This window comes from Ursus arctos, unplaced genomic scaffold (assembly GCF_023065955.2).
Source record: "Ursus arctos isolate Adak ecotype North America unplaced genomic scaffold, UrsArc2.0 scaffold_6, whole genome shotgun sequence".
In the NCBI taxonomy this organism is placed as follows: Eukaryota; Metazoa; Chordata; class Mammalia; order Carnivora; family Ursidae; genus Ursus; species Ursus arctos.
In genome coordinates, this window is record NW_026623078.1 from 16297938 (window position 1) to 16318330 (window position 20393).

Sequence of the window (20393 nt, forward strand, 5' to 3'; positions counted from 1 at the left end):
TCCACACTCAGCGACATACTATGTAGATATCTGCCCAGAATCCCAACTCTGAATCTGAGATACATTATAGTTGTAGTATTAGACTTTCAAGATAAATCTCTTCAGCATTCCAGGCAAAAATACCGAGTTACTTATAAAGGAAAGAAAATCGTATTATCAGCTTTTCTGCCAACAAGATTCAACATGCATCCACACAGATGTTACATCAGTTCAACAGTTTCTACCAGTTAACTAAGAAAAAAAGAGTGTACAGTGAGTGAAATAGTGTCGTACTAATATTCCTGTCTATTGGGAACCTTCAGAATATGACCTCATTTGGATATAGGGTCTTTGCAGATGTAATTCAAGTTGAGGTCATACTGGATTAGAGTGGGCCCTAAATTCAATGATTGGTATCCTTATAAAAACAGGAGACAGAGATATACAGACCAAGAGAATGTGAAGTAGAGGCACGAACTGGAGTGATGTGTCTACAAACCAAGGCATGTCAATGAATGCCTGGAACCACCAGAAAGAGGCAAGGCAAGATTCTTCCCTTGAGTTTTTAGAGGGAGCATGACACTGCCAACAACATGATATCGGACTTCTGGCCCTGAGAACTGTGAGAAAATCAATTTCTGTTGTTTTACGCCCTCTAGTTTATGGTAATTTATTAGAGCAGCCCAAGGACAGAGGGCTAAACCAAAGAGTCTGTAAGTAGTTGAAAGTATTTTAAGAATCAAAGCTACAGAAAAAGCTTTTAACATGTAAGAACTCAGGTAATATGGCCTGGATGAGCTAGCTGTCCTGAAGTCATCTATTAGAGGACAAGCTTTATCCAACAAAGGATGACTGGAGAACTTTGAGCAAAAGCACTGTTGGTCAACACTGAATAAATTTAACTGTGAATTTAAGAGGAAACCAAAGATAAGAATACAGGTGGGGGACTAAAGTGTGTGTAAATGTTATCTCACAGTTGACTGGTGAGAGTCAAAGGATACCATTTAAATCTGAAGAGCGGAAGAGCAGAAAGACACATATCAAAAAAGGTATGACTGACTAAAATGGGATGGTAGTCAAGGAGGCTAAAATAAGCTGATTTCATTGTTGCTCGTAGGGGAGAACCAACAGACGAGACCGAAAGCAAAGGACCATGTAATGGTATTTAAAAAGGCATATATAAAGGTGTTAGTAAAAGCGGGCAATGAAGAGAACAGATTTAACTTAAAGAATAATACCTGTAGTTTGAATAGCACAGAATATACAAAAATCCATGAGACCTTAAGGATATCAAAAAAAAAAAAAAAAAAAAAAGGCAAAAGCCTGCTCTTCCCTGAAAAAATAACATTTATTCCCCCTGGAGGTAGTTTTTACCCAAAGTCATTACTTAGAAATTGGTGAAGAAAAAAAGTTAAACATATTTTGTCTTTATAATAGGAACTACCTTTCAGGATAAACAAGTAACTCCAGTTGATGAAGAAATTTTTCAGGAGAAGAATTCTAGCTAATACATGTAGCAAATACAACAGAATTAGAAAATCCCATTTCACATCTTTAATAGATCTTGAAACTATTATGTGAAATGTTTAACAGAATCCTGATCTCAAATGGTACCAAAATATTTCTCCAGACTACTTGCTGGTAGCAAGAGAATTAAACTAATTGAAAAAGGAGATCTTTATGACCACTTTAACCACCTTATAGCATCATTAATGAGACTAGATATTTATATGTCACATAACATGATGCAGCAGGAAGTACGTCAAGAATATCTACAACGTATTTTTGACAAAAATCCTTAACCTTAATCCAATCAAGGCTTCAGATCTAATTTCCACTTTATAAGAAAAAGAAGATGAAAAATAAACAAGTTAAATGACACTGTGAGGAAATAATCAGAAGAGTCCAAAAAGTAGGACATTATGTAACAACTAATTTGATCTCAACAAATCAATGTCATGGGGAAGAACAGGACTGGAAGTTAGTTGTTCTAGATTAAGAGAACTTAACAGAACAACCAAAAAAATGCATGTCACTTAACCAGATCTTGGTTTGAAGTAACCAGTTGCAAAATCCACTTTAGAAACAACTGGGGGTTGGGCGCCTGGGTGGCTCAGTCGTTAAGCGTCTGTCTTCAGCTCAGGGTGTGATCCCAGAGTCCTGGGATTGAGCCCCACATGAGGCTCCTCTGCTGGGAGCCTGCTTCCTCCTCTCCTACTCCCCCTACTTGTGTTCCCTCACTCACTGGCTGTTTCTCTCTCTCTGTCAAATATATAAATAGAATCTTAAAAAAAAAAAAAAAAAAAAGAAGAAACAACTGGGGGAAATGTGAAAATGGGACCAATTAGGGAATAAATGTTAATTTTATTATTATATTCATAATAATAGTACAAAATAATGGTAATAATAGCATATTAAGAGACACATAGTGAAGTGTATAGGGGTAAAATGTAATGATCCTTGTAATTTTCTTTGAAGTACATGAGAAAAAAGGAAGCAAATATACAGAAATGTTCAACTGTTAAATCTTGATGAAAGAGAACATGAAAATTCTGTACAATTTTATGTTTGAAATTATTCACAATAAAAGTTAAAAAATGAGAAAAAGAAGAAAAAAACCCCTCAATTCTTTTTAGAAATGATCAGAAAAAACATGGTTTTACTAAGAAGTGAACTTACAGGGCTACATCTCTAGAGGTCAGTATTGTGTAAGAGAATAAAGACAGCATAGCTCATTGATAGTACCAGAATAATTTTAGGTAAGAATTAGTAACTTAGTATTTTAAAAATATATTTCATGTTACAGAATTTCAATAAATTCTGTCCTAAAATGTACATGGACAAATTATTTCAAGCACTTTAAAAAAAAATTCAGTAGGTGCTTAAATAAATGACGATGATGAGGTAATTATGAAAAGGTAAAATAGCAGCTAACAGAATGTGTTTATTCTATTTGAGGATATACTAAAAAAAAGTCCAGTGGGAAATAAAAACCTGTACTTTGCTACACACTTAAGACTATAACTTAGCTACAAATTTCTACTGCATGAATATATTACACTTAAACATTTATACATTACTTTGTTAAAAATACTATGTGAGTACCTGTTGCTTCTTAGAATTTCAAACTCAGTGAATTACTTCTAATTAAGTCTGAAAAGGATTTTGATCAGTTTTTCTCTACCTGCTGCCAACAACAATACTATCTAGTCCCATTATAGTTAAGTGTAGCTAAATTCTGGTAAGCACATAATACTTGATAACTGGTACTCTGCCAACATCAATATACAGTCTGGATCTGAAAAAAACAGTCCATAAAGAGGACACGAGCCAAACAAACCTTCGATCCAGGAACAGAAGGTCAACTTACACCTAATTAAGGACTTATTGATTCTTTTGGAATGTTTGCTGACTAGCAAGCACCTTCATTCCAGCATACTGGGCAACTCAGCTGCATCACAGAAGAACAGGGCATTTTTTATTACAATTTAGAGAAACCATTTTGGAACACAACCTGTTCCTAAGTTAGAAACTTTTGGCTTTTTTATTTTAGAGGAGGTAAGACGCTAGGGGGAGAGGATACATAGTCTTATGGATAAAGTTGGTTTTTTTTTTTAAATGGGCATTTTATGATCCTTATTTTCCCACCCCTAAAATGAACAGATGTGGAAATTAGGGCCCAAAGAATGTGAATCTCTTTGCCTATCCAGTATCAACTTTCTCCTCATTTCCTTTATTAGGATTCTAATTGTCTCTGGAGTAGCAGGCTATTTATAGCTGAGGGGGCCATTTGACATTTGGCCAATGAGATGGAGCAGAGGGCTTCAAGTTACTATTTCCTAATACAAAGACTATCTGGGATAAATCTTTTGTCCCTCTTCTTTCCCCTTTCTTCCAGCCTGGAAGAGAGCCATGGAAACTGGAAGCATCCATCTTTGGAAGTATGTAAGCAAAAAGCTACCTTCTAAGACAAAAAGCAAAGAAGAGGAGTCAGGTGCTTAACAGTATCATAAACTGAACCCCCCTGCCCTTTGCCCATCTTACTAGGTGAGAAAAATAAAACCTATACTTGTCTAACTACTGTAATCAGATTTATTTTATATACAGATAAATGCAACCCTAACTGATATGAGGCAATGAGGAACACTGTCAAAGAATGAGTCAACTATACTTCAATTAAAAAAAAAAGAAAAAAGAAAGTGAGAGAAGACTTCAAAGACTTCAGCCCTGTACTTAACCTTTATATGACTGTTTTCTTTTTCTTTAATTGAAAGTCACTATAATTCCTCCTTTATATTCCTTCCAGAGTTATTTTGAGGCTGAAATGAATTTATGACAATGCATTTCATAAACTGTGAAAATACTAAACAAATGTGAGATATTAATAAGGAGTGGTTAGTTCTTGCTATAACATTTTGAACTATGTGGCTTTCATAAGAACTTTTGCTAAGCCTCTTTTCTCATCTGTAAAAAACAAAAATAACAAACATTTATCTTTGTCTCACAGAGTTATCACAAGGTTCAAATGAGATACCTTAGTTTACTACAAATAGTTAACCACCATACAAATGTTGGGAATTGTGGAGTTATTATGAAAGTGGTGTGAATACTGATTTGCATAAAATTCCTGAGGTTGCTTCCTCCTCTAATTTAGCTGGATGACCTTGAGAAATATATCAAACTTCTGAGTCTCATTTTCTCTTCTGTAAGTGGGAGTATTAGTAAATGTACCCCTCCCTCATGTGTTATACTAAGTGTACCAATACTGCTAAGTTAAATTATACTCCAATATCCACTTGCCCTATTTTCCCTAAATGACAGAATCCCTGAACTGGATGCTTGGATGGCTACTGAAAATAAAGACCACATTTCTTAGCCTCCCCTGCGGCTGGGTCCAAGCTACGTTTTGGTCAATGGGATGTGAGCTGAGGTGATGTGTGCAACTTATAGGTCAAAACCCTCAGTGGAAAATGTCCTCCATGTCTCCCCTTTGATCCTCTTCACTGGTGAAATGTGGATGAAGCAGAGAGCCATCCTCAGTCATGCAGAAGGGGGCACCAAAATTTAGCACAGCGAAGCAACAAGAGAGAACAGCCTGCATGCCTGGTCTGTTTGCACACAGGCTGTTAGAGAGGAGAGAAATCAACTATCTTGTTCAGCCTCTGGTATTTTGATGCAATGTATTACAGCAGCCTAAATTAGTAGCCTAACCTATACCCTCACTTATTCAGTAAGGATTAAAGGAAACATGTGAAAGCAATCCCCAAACCATAAAGCAATTATGTAATTAATTTTGAGACACACTGTCCGAATAATGACATAAATCTTCTATAGTTCATCAAATTGTCAACTGTAAAAACTATCTGAATTATGAAAAGAAGATATAGGGTCAGATTAACACAAAACAGATCTGGTCTTGACATACAGAGCCAACACTCAAGTGTATGTTCGGCCCATCTCAGAGGAGCTGGAATTTGGGACACAAAGTATTCTAGAAAGCAAATAAGTTTTAAGAATAATCAAAAATTAACATTGTCTCCATTTCTGTCCACTTGACAGCCAGCCTTTTTATGCAGTGTCAGCCACACCACTGAGACACAGTGAGAAGGGTGGGGTAGAAGACAGAGCTGTATGGATGCTGGGTGTATTCGTTTCCTAGGGCTGTCATGACAAATTACCATAAACACGATGACTTAATAGTAGAGAAATTTATTTTCTCAGTCTTAAAGGCTCACACATTTCACAGTTTATGAAATGTACTGGCAGTCCAAAATCCAGATACTGGTATTGGTAGGATTTCCTTCTGGAAACCATTGGTATTGGTATTCCTTCTGGAAACGCTAAGGGAGAATTTATTCCATGCCTCTCTTCTAGCTTCCAGCAGCTGCCAGCGATATTTGGTGTTCCCTGGCTTATATGCATCACTCTAATCTGTGCCTCCACCATCCCATCCTCTTATCCCGTGTGTCTCTGTAATCTCGGTTTCTTATAAGGACACTCTCGTTGACTTAAGGACCTACCCTAATCCAGGATGAACTCATTGTGATACTTACCTTAATTATATCTGTAAAGACCTGACTTTCAAATAAGGTCACATTCTGAAGTTCTGATTGTTATGGGTTTATAGTCCCCCAAAAGATATGTTGAACACCTAATCCCCAGCATAGCAGAATCTGACCTTATTTGAAAATGAGATTACTGTAGATGTAATTAGCTAAATGAGGCCATGGCAGAGCAGGGTGGGCTCTTAATGCAGTATGACTGGTGCCTTTATAAGAAGAGAAGTGACACAGAGACACAGATACATAGGCAGAATGCCATGAGGTGCTGAAGGCAGAGAGTGGAGCGATGTGTTCACAAGACAAGGAACAGACAGACTGCTTTCAAACTATTAGAAACTAAAAGAAAAACATGGAAAAATTCTCCCGTATAGGTTTCAGAGAGATCATGTCTCTGTCAACACCTTGATTTTGGACTTCTAGCCTCCAAAACTGTATTAAGACTACATATCTGTTGTTTAAAGACACACAGTTTGTAGGGTTTTTTTTGTTGTTGTTTTTATGGCAACCCTAAGAAATGAATACAGGGGTGAACACGAATTTGAGAGGGACATTATTCAACCCACAACACCTTGTCATTAGGGCTGCTTTCAAAGCTGGCACTGGCAAAATGGATACTGTCAACATCAAGAACCTCAGAGAACAGTGGAGCCAAAAGGCCATAATCCTTGCCCCGTGTTCTTGATGGGAATGACTAATTAAAAGTATGATGAGTCACTTCAGACTGTCAGTGATACTGCTTAAACCACTAACTCTTTCCCTCAACTTCTCCACCCTGACAAATCATGGCATCATTCTGGACCTGTAACCACAGGCCACAATATCACTGCTATTCAGAAGACCATGGCTAGCCTCTCTGGCAAACTACAGCATAATGGCTGTGGTGATACCAAAATGTCCTGCCAGTATCCACTAGTACTGGCAAGGCTCTGGGCGAAGTCATCCTGAGCTGCATGGGAAGCTCTCTGACATGGTCTTCAACACTCCCAACGTGACGATCAAAGATCTGACCTGCCATTTGCACAAAGATAATAAACATGACTACATCAAGAAGGTGGGGTAGGCAAGGGTCAAATGGATCTCTGAAGAGTGTCCAGGGCTACACTAGGATTAGCCTGATTAGTAAGACTTCCAATGTAACACCATCCAATTTTGATGCTGAGGTTGCCAAGTTGCCATTGCCCCTAACCACCACAATATCGAGCTTACTTCCTGACATGACAACAGATTTGGTTAAGGCTCCTTGATGGTGGATCTCAAACCCACATGGAATCCAACGTGTAAGTAAGAGCCCTGGACCTTATCCCCAGCAACAGCACAAGAGAAACAGAGAGGAACTCAGCTGCTGGTAAGTCTGTGCCCAACTGTGTTCCTCAATACTATCTCTCATTGTCAGTCAGTTTCTATCCTCTAAAGAAAGTTTAGAAAGCTCTGCTTCATCATATATTATCATTACCAATGACAAAATCCTCACTGTATCCAATGAAAGGGTGAGGTATGGTAGGGGATTGACTTTAATAATTACTGAGCTACAGCTGAGACTCTGATAGGATGGTTAAGTACTACTGACAAATGATTTAACATCATTAACTCTCAAAAGCTCTAGTGCATTTCTTACCTGTATATTCAGAAAATGGCTTATGTATCACTCCTAGCACAGGTTTACCATTCACAGCCACACATACCATAGTAGTGACATACTTTCGAAGATCCTCTATGAAGAAAAATACAAAAAACCAATAACAAAAATTATTCAAATAAATAATTTAAAATTTTAAATTAAAAAATCAAGTCAAATACTTAGAACAGTCCCTGCACAAGGGATGCACTCACTAAATATTATCACTATTACATGATCAGGGCAATTCTGGTTTAGGAAAAATTTTTATTTATAAGGCCCACATTCCAAGAACTTACCAACTAGAAGGAGGGCACACAGATAAGCAATTAACTTTACCATATACACCAACAGGACAGAGAAGAAGGAAGAACTGAATACGTCTAAGACAGACACAGTGCATGACAGAGGAGCTACAGAAATGAAATCTGAGCTAGGGCTAGGTACAAAAAACAAAAGAAAATGGAGATGAGGGCAGTAATTCTGTTTTGCTATTTAATTACCCCTGGGTGCCTAGGATTTACTATTCTGAATTCCAAAGATAGATGTATACGCAATAAAACCTAAATTCCCCAAATCACAAGTAAATATTGTATTCTGGCTATATAAATAAATACCCGAACTCACACCTCAATATGTAACTCAATATGTAAACAAACACTTCAATAAATAGGTCTCCAAAAGGAACCATTTTGTTGTTGTGACTGCTAAAAATACCCTTTCACTGAAGATTCAGTGATACAGTGAATCCCTATCACCAATAGGAGTATGCTATAATGTACTTGGTTTTGGGGTTAGGGGGAAAGTTTGAGAATAACTGATCCAGTCCAAAGGTTTCATATCGCACTGTGTTAATCCAGTCGTCTATCTTAAAATCTAATTGGAAAAATTGTGTAAGATCAGTAAAGTATTTACCACCAAGTATATACTACCTGCCTTTCTTCTGGTTATTCAATATATAATGGCAATCTAAAGTTTGAGATGAATTCTAATGTAAAGTTACCTGTATATTCCTGTGTAGCATCAAGTGGATCGATCCAGACAGTAACACTTTCTGCTGGTACCTCTTTAGGGGTGGCTATTTCCTTCAGGATGTCCTCAGGAATCTTATGATCCCATAAGATAACCTCTTGATCAGCTGCATCCACATGTTCCTCAGTATTTATCTGCACCAAAAATAGATGACAATTAAAAAATTTAGGAAGAAAAAAACACCACCTGAGAAAACACAAAAGAGAAAAACATTTCAGACTAAATCGCACAAACTGAAAGTAGGTAAATCAGTATTTTTATTTTGAAGCATTTCACTGTAAAATGGAAACATATTATTTAAAGAAATTCCAGCAACATCTTATCTTCAAGTACTTTCCAATCTAATATTCAAGCGGTTTGTTGCCTAAGACAGAGAATCCAAATATAGAGAAATATAAAGAAACTAAGAAACAAACTATTTAGAGCTTAATGATATTTATAAAAAATAGTAGATCTACAGTGTGAAAATAAACCGACACCATTACAGAACACTGAATTGAACACAATCAACTATAAGAAGAGGAGAAAAGTGACAACGGACTTAAATATGCCTTAAAAGAGAGAACTGATGAATGCTAAGAGACACGATGTCCTAGAAAAATAATCATCTAAAATATACCTTTGATCAATAATAAAAAAGAAACCTGGAAATAATGATAGATCATAAGCTAGTAATTATAAAATGTAAACAATGTTGAGATGAGTAATCCAAAAGGACAAAAAAAGATCACTCTTCTCTTCATTATAAACCAAAGCTATGTCACAGGATAAAATGCTAAGGTCAAATTTTCTATTTTTACTTACTAGGAAACAAAATTAAAATATAAAATAAATCTGATTCATCATACAGGTATGTAAAGGTGCAGGTGAGTAGAAAACCACTGCTTTCAACAGTGAGCTTCTTAATGAATACTTAAAACATATTCTGGTTTATAAAACAATGATTTAAATTAATGTGTTAGAATTGCATTTACTTCTGTAAATAAAGGACATTCCAATGAGGCAAATCTAAGAACTGACTGCATTTTAAGAATGACATTAATAGGGGCACCTGGGTGGTGCAGTCGTTAAGCGTCTGCCTTCGGCTCAGGGCATGATCCCAGCATTCTGGGATCGAGCCCCACATCAGGCTCCTCCGCTATGAGCCTGCTTCTTCCTCTCCCACTCCCCCTGCTTGTGTTCCCTCTCTCGCTGGCTCTCTGTCAAATAAATAAAATAAAATCTTAAAAAAAAAAAAAAGAATGACATTAATAATAGACTGTCAACCTTATTCAAATACTACCTCATCAAAAGACTCCCTTTATCAAATCATAACATACGCATGCAAGAAAAATGTCCCCAAGATGTGAATTTCCAGTAGGAACAAAGACTTAAGCAGGACAGACTTTGGGTACTGTGCTGACAAGCTCCCTTTCCACAGCAGATCACTGTGTTTATACTGCACGTGACTCCATACCCAGACCCCATACTACAGTGTCAGAGGGATTCTAACACTGACACCTATGTAAGTAAAAAGTCATACATGGTGAAAACCCTACAAATACCAGCAATCTCTGGAAAAGTGCCTTGACATATTCCAAACTGTCACAGAGAAAGTTAAAAATAGTAATATTCTAGAAACATCAAGCCACTTAAATAAAAAAAATATTTTTAGTACAGTGTACAGTAAACATCCAATCCATCCATTCACTTATTCCTTTATTGATTCCACAAATGTTTACTGATTACCTACTATATGCCAGTTACAGGGTCTGATGTATAACAGTGATCAATTTGAGACAAAAATCTCTGCCCTTGTGGAGCTTAGTAGAAATTCTAGAGGAGGAGATAAACAATAAACAAGATACATAAGTAAAATGTGATATCCTGAATAGTGACAATAAGGAGACATAAAATGTAGCAGGGAAGAAGTGTGCTGTAGGACAGCAGAAGAAAGATTATTCTTTAAGATAGGGTACCTGAGGTTAGTCATACTAGCCAAAAATTAGAAACTACCAAATGTCCATCACCTGATGAATGGATAGACAAAATGTGGTATATCCATACAATGAAATGTTATTCAGCCAAAAAAGAAATGAAGTACTATTCATACTATAGCACTGATGAACCCCCAAAACGTTATGCTAAGTGAAATAAGCAATAAACAAGAAATCACATACTGCATGATTCCATTTATGGTGAAATGTCTTAACAGGCAAATCTATGGAATCAGTGTATCAGTGGTTGCCTGGGGTAAGGCTGGGAACAGAGATTAGCAGTAAATAGGCACAGGTATATTATTAGGGTGATGAAAATGTTCTAAAACTGATTAATGACAAATGTTGCACACCTTGGCAAATCTAAAAACTACTAAACTGTAAATTTGCAATGGGCAAATTATATAATATGCAAAATATGCTGCAATAAAGTTGCTGTGTGTTTTCAAAGATAGGGTAGCTAAGCAAAAAGTGGTATTAGAATGACAATTTAAATTAAGTGAGCTTAGCAGGCATCTAAAGGAAGCACCTTCCAGCCCATGCAGTAAAAATGCAAAGGCCCTGATCTAGGAGTGTGCCTAGTATATTCAGAGCAAGCAAGGAGGCAAGTATGGCTAGAACAGAGTAAGCCAAGAAGAAAGGAGCTGGATGGAGGCGAGGTTTGGTTTGACAATAATGGAAACCCCATGGTGAAGGACTCTGCAGGCATGACATGGAGGAAGCTGTCCTCCATCGTAATCTCTGTTAACAATGTGCAAAGCATCCTAGCCATTGCAGAAAGCTAAAGGAGGGTAGCCTATGTAGGGAGGTACAGAGATAGAAAGGAAGAAGTGAAATCGTAACATGCAACCTGGACTTATTACTGAGAAAATCCAAAAGAACTTGTAGATAAATCACAGAATAACAGAATGCAGCAAAATCTCTAGATACAAGATCAATATTTAACAATCATTTGCATTTTTTATATACCAGCGACAAATATTAAAAGTCCTTAATATAAAAATGGAAGCCATTTAAGCTAACAAAAGAAGTAAATTATCCGGACATAAAAGTACCCAAGATGTGCAAAAGCATTATGGAGAAAATTAAGCTGTAAAAAAAAACATTAATGAGTTAAAAATGATAAAGATGTCAATTCTCCCATCAGTAAATCTATAGATTTAATGAAAACTCCAATCAAAATCCCTACAGGTTTTTGTTTTTGTTTTTTTAACCCCTTCTTGGAAAAAGAGCAAGCCATTCTGGTGAAAGAAAGGGGAAAAAAAAAGAATTATCACAGTGGGATGACTTTCCTGACCAGATTATCAAGACTTACTTTAATGTTAGAATAATTAAGACTGTGACACTAGTGACATATTTGGCTTTTCCCCCCAGCTTCACGGAGAAAGCTATACATACATATACACATATAGATATATATGCAATGTGTACAGAGTGAGGATTATTGATATAAGTATATACTGTAAAATGATTACCACGATCAAGTTAATTAATGCATCTATCACTTATTTACTTTTTTCCTTTGTGGTAAGAACATTTAAGATCTACTCTTGAAGCAAATTTCAAGTATACAATACAGTATTACTAGCCATAACAATCTGACTATATATTTGATGCTCAGAACTTACTCATCTTAGTTGTAACTACAAATTTATACCCTTAGACCAACATCTCCTCTATTCCCTCATTCCCTAGACTCTGGCAATCACCATTCTAATCACTGTTTCTATGAGCTCAACTTTTTTTTCTTTTTTTTTAAAGATTCCACTATTAGTAATACCATGCAATACTTTCTCTCTGTGGCTTATTTCACCTAGTATAATGCCTGCCAGTTTCATCCATGTTGTCCCAAATGGCAGGATTTCCTTCTTTTTAATAGCAGAATAACATTCCTCTGTGTGTGTCTGTGTGTGTGTGTGTATGTGTGTACATACATATATACCCTTTTTTCTTTATCCATTAACCCACTGACAGACATTTAACTATCATTTCCATATTTTGGCTATTGTGACTATTGCCACAACGAACATAGGAGTGCAAATATCTCCAGATACTAATTTCATTTAGAGATATATCCAGAAGTGGAACTGCTGGATCACATGATAGTTCTATTTTAAGTTTTTTGAGAAGCCTCCATTCTGCTTTCTATAATGGCTATACCCATTTACATTCCCACCAATGGCGTAAAAGTTCTCTTTTCTCCGTATGCTTGCCAACATTTACCTCTCGTCTAATAACAGCCACCCTAACAGGTGAGGTAATATCTCAACTGTAGTTTTGATTTATATTTCCCTGATGATTAGTGATGTTGAACACCTTTTCATGTAACTGACAGTCATTTGTAGTCTTTGGAAAAATGTATATTCAGGTCCTTTGCCCATTTTTAATTGGATTACTTACTTATTCTTTTGCTATTGAATTGAATGAATTCCTTATATAATTTAGATATTAGCCCCTCATCAGATATATGGTTTACAAATATCTTGTCATTCCATAGTTGCCTTTTCCTTTAGTTGTTTTCTCTGTTGTGCAGAAGCTTAACTTGACATTGTTTTGTTTACTTTTACTTTTGCTTTTTTTTTTTTTTTTTTTTTTAAGAGGGTGGGGAAACAGAGAAAGAAAATGTTAAGCAGGTACCATGCTAGGTGGGGCTCAATCTCACAACCCTGAGATCATGACCTGAACTGAAATTAAGAGCCACCCAGGTGGCTGTATTTTTGCTTTTGATTTCTGTACTTTTAGTGTCTTTTCCAAAAAATCATCGTTAAGACCAGTATTAAAGAGCTTTATGGTTTCAGGTGGTATATTTAAATCTTTTGTGCATTTTGAGTTAGTTTCTGTTGAGTGGTGTAAGATGGGGATCCAGTTTTATTCTTTTGCATATAGATAACCAGTTTTCCCAGCACCTTTATTGAGGAAACTATATTTTCCCTGTAGTATGTTCTTGATGCCTTGTCAAAGATTAGTTAAATGTGTATGTGTGACTTTATTTCTATATTCTACTCCTTTTGTCTATGTGTATGTTTTATGCCACTACCATACTGTTGCGATTACTATAGCTTTGTAATATAATTTTAAATCAGGAAATGTGATGCCTCCAGCTTTGTCCTTCTTGTTTAAAATTGCTTCAGCTACTTGGGTCTTTTGTGGTTCCCTGTGAATTTTGGATTATTTATTCTATTTCACTGAAAACTGCCATTGGAATTTTGATAGCGATTGCACTAAATGTGTAGACTGCTTTGAGCAGCATGGACAATTTAACAATACTAATTCTTCTAATCCAAGAAATGCAACACCTGTCCATTTATTTGTGTCTTCTTCAATTACTTCTATCAATGACTTAAAGTTTTTAGTATACAGATCTTTCACCTGCTTGGTTAAATTTATTCCTAAGTATTTTATTGTTTTTGATCCTATTGTAAACGGAATTGTTTTAATTCCTCTTTCAAATAGTTCATTGTTGCTAATACAAAGAAATAATGATTTTTGTTTGATTTTGTATCCTCACAACTTTACAGAATTATTATTAGTTCCAACAGTATTTTGCTAAAAATTTTAGTTTTCTGTATGTAAAATCATATCATCTGCACACAATTTTACTTCTTCCTTTCTGATTTGGATGCATTTTATTTCTTTTACGTACCTAACTGCTCCAACTAGGACCTCCAATACTATATTGAATGTAAGTGCTAAGAGTGGGCATCCTTGTCTTCCTGATGTTAGGAGAGAAGCTTTTAGATTTTCATGAATGGTATCATGTTAGCTGTGGGCTTGTCATATATGGCCTTTATTATGTTGAGGTATATTTCTTCTATACCTAATTTGTTGAGTTTTTATCCTGAAAAAATGTTGAATTTTGTCAAATGCTTTTCATATTTACGTTTTTATTTTTATATTGAGATAATCATATGATTTTTAGCTTTCATTCTGTTAATGTGGTATATCACATTGATCGATTGATTTGCATATATGGAAACCATCCTTCAGCGCAAGGATAAATCCCACTTGATCATGGTATTTGATCCTTTTAATGTCTGTTGAATTCAATTTGTTATATTTTGTTGAGGATTTTTGCATGTTATGTTCATGAGGAATAGTGGCCCATGATTTTCTTTTCTTGTAGTGTCCCTGCATACCTTTGGTATCAGGGTAATGCTGGCTTCATAAAGTGAGTTTGGAAGTGTTCCATCCTCTTCAATTTGGGGGAAGAATTTGAAAACGACTAGTATTTTTCCTGTAAACGTTTGGTAGACCAGTGAAGAAGACATCTAGTTCTGGGATTTTCTTTATTGGAAGTTTGATTAATGATTCGATCTCCTTACAGGTCGGTTTAGGTATTCTATTTCCTCATGACTCAGTCTTAGTAGATTGTATGTTTCTAGGAATTGATCCATTTCTTCTAGGTTATCCAATTTGTTGACCTGTAATTGTTCACAGTCTCTGATGATCATTTGTACTTTGCAGTATCAGGTGTAATGTTTATATTTTCATTTCTGAACTTATATATTTGAATCCTTTTATCTTTCACTAGCTAAAGGTTTTCAACCTAATCTTTTCAAAAAAACCAGCTCTTAGTTGGTATTTTCTATTGCTTTTCTAGTCTCTATTTCTGCTCTAACCTTTGTTATTTCCTTCCTTCTGCTAACTTTGAACTTAGTTTGTTCTTTTTCTAGTTCCTTAAGGTACAAATGAGGTTGTTTATCTGAGATCTTTTTTTTTTTAATGTAAGCATTTATCATTATAAATTTCCCTTTCAGAACTGCTTTTGCTGCATCCCATAAGTTTTGGTATGTTGTACTTCCATTTTTGTTAATTAATTAATTTTTAGAGAGGGAGAAAGGGGGGGGTGCAGCAGAGGGAGAGAATCTTAAGCTGGCTCTGAACTGAGTGCAGGACTCGATATCACAACTCTGAGATCATGACATAAGCCAAAATCAAGAGGTGGACACTTAACCAACCAAGCCACCCAGGCACCCATTTTTGTTAATTTCAAGATTTTTTTTCATTTCTCTTTTTACGTCTTCTTGAACCCGTTGGTTGTTCAAGGGTACGCTGTTTAATTTTCATAGATCTCTGCATCTTCCAGCTTTTGTCCTGTCACTGACTTCTAGTTTTACACCACTGTGGTCAAAAATGACCTATGATTATGATTTTAATCTTCAATTTGTTAGGACTTGTTTTCTGGCCTTACATTGCTATCTACCCTGGAGAGTATTCTATATGAGCTTGAGAAGAATGTATATTCTGCTACTGTTGGATGAAATGGTCTGTATATATCTGACACTGCCTGTATCAGTTTGAAGTATAGTGCAAGTTCATTATTTCCTTATTGATGATTTGTCTAGATGATTTATCCACTGGTTAAAGTGAGATATTGAAGTCTTTATTATTGCACTGCTGTCTGTTTCTGTCCTCAGATCTATAATATTTGCTCAATATATTTAGTGCTCTGATGTTGGGTGCATATGTATTTACAACTGTTTTATCTTCTTGATAAACTGACCCTTCTATCATTACATAATTTGTTCTTTGTCCCTTGTTAGAGTGTTTTACTTAAAGTCTATTTTGTCTGATAGCAGTATAGCTATCCTGTTCTCTTAGGGTTTCCATTTGCATGGGATATTTTTTTCCCATCCCTTCACTCTGATCCTATGTGTGTCTTTAAAGTTGAAGTGTTTCTCTTGTAGGTAGCAGAGAGTTGGGTCTTTTTTTTTTTTTTTTAATCCATTCACCTGCTCTGTTTTTTGATTGGCGAATTTCTACATTTCAAATAATTATTAGTAAGTAGGTACTTACTAATGCCATGTTGTTAACTGCTTCCTGGTTTTTTGTAGCTTCTTTGTTCCTTTCTTCATTCCTTTTCTCTAGCTGTCTTCCTTTGTGATTTGATGATTTTTCATGGTGGTATCCTTTGTCTATCAGAGGTTTTGCCTTGTGGTTATCATGAGACCTACATAAAATATCTTGTAGTTATAACAGTCTATTTTAAGTTGATAACTTTGATTGCATATGAACTCTTTCCTCTTTTACTCCCTCTGCAACATGGTTTTCATATGTTACATCTTTTTATATTCTATATCCATTAACAAATTTTTGTAACTATAGTTTTAAAAAATACTCATCTTTTAACTTTTATATTAGAGTTAAATGATTTACACACCACTATTACATTAGAATATTCTGAATTTCACTATATACTTACCAGTGAATTTTATACTTCGTTTTCATATTACTATTTAGCATCCTTTCATTTCAGCTTGAAGAATTCCCTTTAACATTTCTTGTTAAGCTCTAGTGGTGATGCATTTATTTGTCTGAGAATCTTTATCTAATCTGTATTTCTGAAGGAGAATGCTACAAGGTAAAGTATTCTTGGTTGGCCGGTTTTTTTTTTTCTTTCAGCACTCTGAATATATCATCCTACTCTCTCCTGGCCTGTAGGGTTTTGGATGAAATATTTGCTGACAGCTTAATGGGGGTTCCCTTGTATCAGATGAGTTTCTTTTCTACTGCTTTCAAAATTCTTTGATTTTTAACAGTTTTATTATAATGTATCTCAGTAAAGTCCTCTTTGAGTTGAATTTGTGGACCTATGAGCTTCACATAGCTAGATGTCCCTATTTCTCCCCTGATTTGCAAAGTTTTCATCTACCATTCCTTTAAATAAGCTTTCTGCCCTTTTTTTTCTCTCCTTCTCTGGCACTCCCAAAAGGTAAATAGTTATACTTGCTGGTGCCCCATAATGCACATAGGCTTTCTTCATCTGTTTATTTTCTTTTTTCTCTGTTGACTGGATGACTTCATATGATGTTTCAGAGTTCGTGGATTCTTTCTTCCGCTTGATCGAGTCTTCTGCTGATTCTCTCTACTGCATTTTCATTTCCTGTATTCTTCAGCTCTAAAATTTCTAGTGGCTTTTTTTAACTTCTCTTTGTTGTATCTCTCCTTTTGTTCATGTATTGTTTCCTGATTTCTTTGAGTTGTCTGTGTTCTCTTAAACTTAAAACAATTACTTTGAATTCTTTGACAATTTGTAGATCTCTATGGGGGGGGCAGTTAAATAGGAAATTATGTTCCTTTGGCAATGTTCTATTTCCTTATTTTTTTTGTATTTCTTGAAGTCTTGCATTGCTGCCTTCACATCTGAAGAAGGAGTTCTCTCCTCCAGTCTTTACAGACTGGCTTTGGGAGAGAGCTATCTCACCTTGAGTCTGATGTGGGATTCTGAGGCTTTCTCTGACCTCTTCTATGGATGTGCCTTCTCCACACATTTTGGTCCCTCCTGAAGGGCATTCGTAAGATTATATGTTTTGTCTCAATCCCACAAAGCCAGGCCAGTGCTGAGAGCCTCCCATTTGTTTTCTCTAGGGTGGTACCCTGAAATACTGAAGTTTGTGAGCCTTTTCCCAATTCCATAGTTATGCTGGCTTTCTCCACTTGTTTGCTAGCCATTTGCAAAGGCTCAGTCTCACCGTCTATAAGAGCACACGCTAAAATCAGGCCAATGTGGGTGAGTGGGTTGGGTTTGGGCAAGGCATATAGAGTGTTGAGGGTGACTGTGAGCCAGTTGAGGGGATCTGAGAGTGAGCAGTCCCCAGTGGCTTGTGGGAAGCCTTCCTGATGGGTATCTATAAACAGATTCATAGCATCCCTTTGGAGTTCTGAGCCCTGGTTTATGTGTTCCCACAGCCTCTCCCAACCCCTCAGCCTTACAGATCACTTTAGTAATGTAGGTGACAAGGGACAGAAGTGAGTTTCTTGGGCAGTGTCCTGCTTGGCTGGAAAAGCCAGGTACTCACACACTTCTGTGGATGAAATTGCAGGCTGCAGGGGTCTCTCCTGGCACCAACCTTGATGGAGGGGTGACGCAAGCAAAGTGAAAATGTTCCTCTTACTCTCATCAATGCATCTATTCTTAAGACTTTTTTTTTGGCCCCAATGGTGTGCTGGAACTTCTCTGCTGGACTCCCAGGCTCCTACAAAGGAACTCTTGTCTGTGAATGACTACCAAAATCAATATCCTGAGAGGGAATGACAGTAGAGAACTCCTATTCTACTATCTTGCAGACATCAATTTGAAGTATTTTGGATTTAGAGCCCAGATACTTAATAATAATACAATGCTAGGCTATGTCAGATGAATGAATGTAAGAGTAACACCATACAAACACCACAGAATAAACTTAAACAAACAACAAATGTGACTCCCAGAAACTACAAAGTAGTTCACAAACTACAAACCCCTGTAGTTTACAAAAATAGCAATGCTAAGTCTAGGGAAGCAACTACAGTGCCTTATGATTAAGATTTTTGCCTAAAGTTCAGGTCAGCTTCTCCATATCCTTTCAATGTAGTATGACCTAACAAATTATAGAACTGTATACGAAAACATCTTTCCTGAGAGTCAAGTCAGGAAGAAACAAATGGAACAAGAGAACAAAAACACCAGCACAGTGTCCTCATCTGCTTTTGCACAACTGCTATTTGTAAACCTGCCACACCTACAAATTGAATAAATCCACTTTCCACCAATGTGAACAGCTTAGAAACAGCTGGTAAGATCAAGATCAGTAAGTCTATCTCAATTCTTTTCCACATTTCACCAGCCAGTAAGTCCTGGAAATTCTACCTCCCAATTCTAAATATATGAAATTATGTATACCAACCAAATCTTGATTTAAACCACCATCTATCTCTCACTTGGATTTCTAATATAGCCTTCGATTGCTCTGGTCTCCTATAATGCATTCACCGATTCATTCATTCATTCATTTAACAACTATTAATGACCATATATTCTAAACTTTTTTGGACACTACGATAAAATAATGAACAAAATGGAAAAAGCTCCTTTATGGAGCTTCCCTTTGCAACCCAGCAACCGGCCATCTTCCTAAATCAGAGTATTGTCACTCCCTGCTTAAAACCTGCCAATGATTTCTCATTACACAAAATAAAATTCAGACTCCTTACCTTCATCTACAAAGTAAGGACTGGATGATTTGGCTCCAGTAACCTTTCTCTATTTGCACCCTTATTTATACACTCCAGACTTGTCTTTTCTGGTCCCTTGGCCTTAGGGCCTTTGTACTTGTACTCTTCTGCTCACACACTCCTCCCAAATCTCTTCATGATAGTCTGCTACTTATTCAGATCTCAGTTCAAGTGACAGAGCTTTACAATGGCCTGCTCTGACTACCATGGCCAAAGCAGAAGCCCCCACTCACTCTTCTGACATGATCTTAATTTCTCTTCTTCAAAACCCTTATCAGTATCTGAAATCAGTTTATTTGTTCACATGTGTATCATCTATGCTGACCCACCAAAACTTAAGTTTTATGAGTTCTAGGACACAATTTCCTTCATACTATAGCCACATCCCACTTAAGCCAATGTCTGGCACAGTAGGTGTTGAATAAATACTTCTGCATCGACATTATTCTTTGCCAATGTACTTTCATTTCTTCCCCATAACCATTTCCATTCAATCTACTCTCCTTCCCTCACTGCTACTGCCTATCTGTCTCAGTCCTCAACAGGGACTGAAGAATAGGAAACCAAGACTTCAAAATACAATTAATGCTATTCATATGAAAGTTCAGTTTCTTTGGGGTTGAAGAGGCTTTTGGTTAATTCCTTAGGAAGGTACCAACTACCGCATTTCTCCATAAATCATAGTATCATAAAAAGTTTTCAGATACAGTGCTTTGCACTGTGCCTGTCACACAG

At 36.3% G+C, this 20393-nt stretch overlaps 1 protein-coding gene across 1 annotated transcript in view; it reads right to left on the bottom strand.

Moving 5' to 3' along the window:
- The window catches only part of BPNT2 (3'(2'), 5'-bisphosphate nucleotidase 2), a 36774-nt gene that overhangs the window by 10189 nt on the left and 6192 nt on the right, over positions 1-20393 (bottom strand). The window contains exons 2-3 of the mRNA XM_026516450.3: positions 8660-8822; positions 7657-7752 (exon numbers count right to left, since the gene is read on the bottom strand). Coding sequence (XP_026372235.1) covers positions 7657-7752; positions 8660-8822 — 259 coding nt within the window. The remainder of the gene's footprint in view (positions 1-7656; positions 7753-8659; positions 8823-20393) is intronic.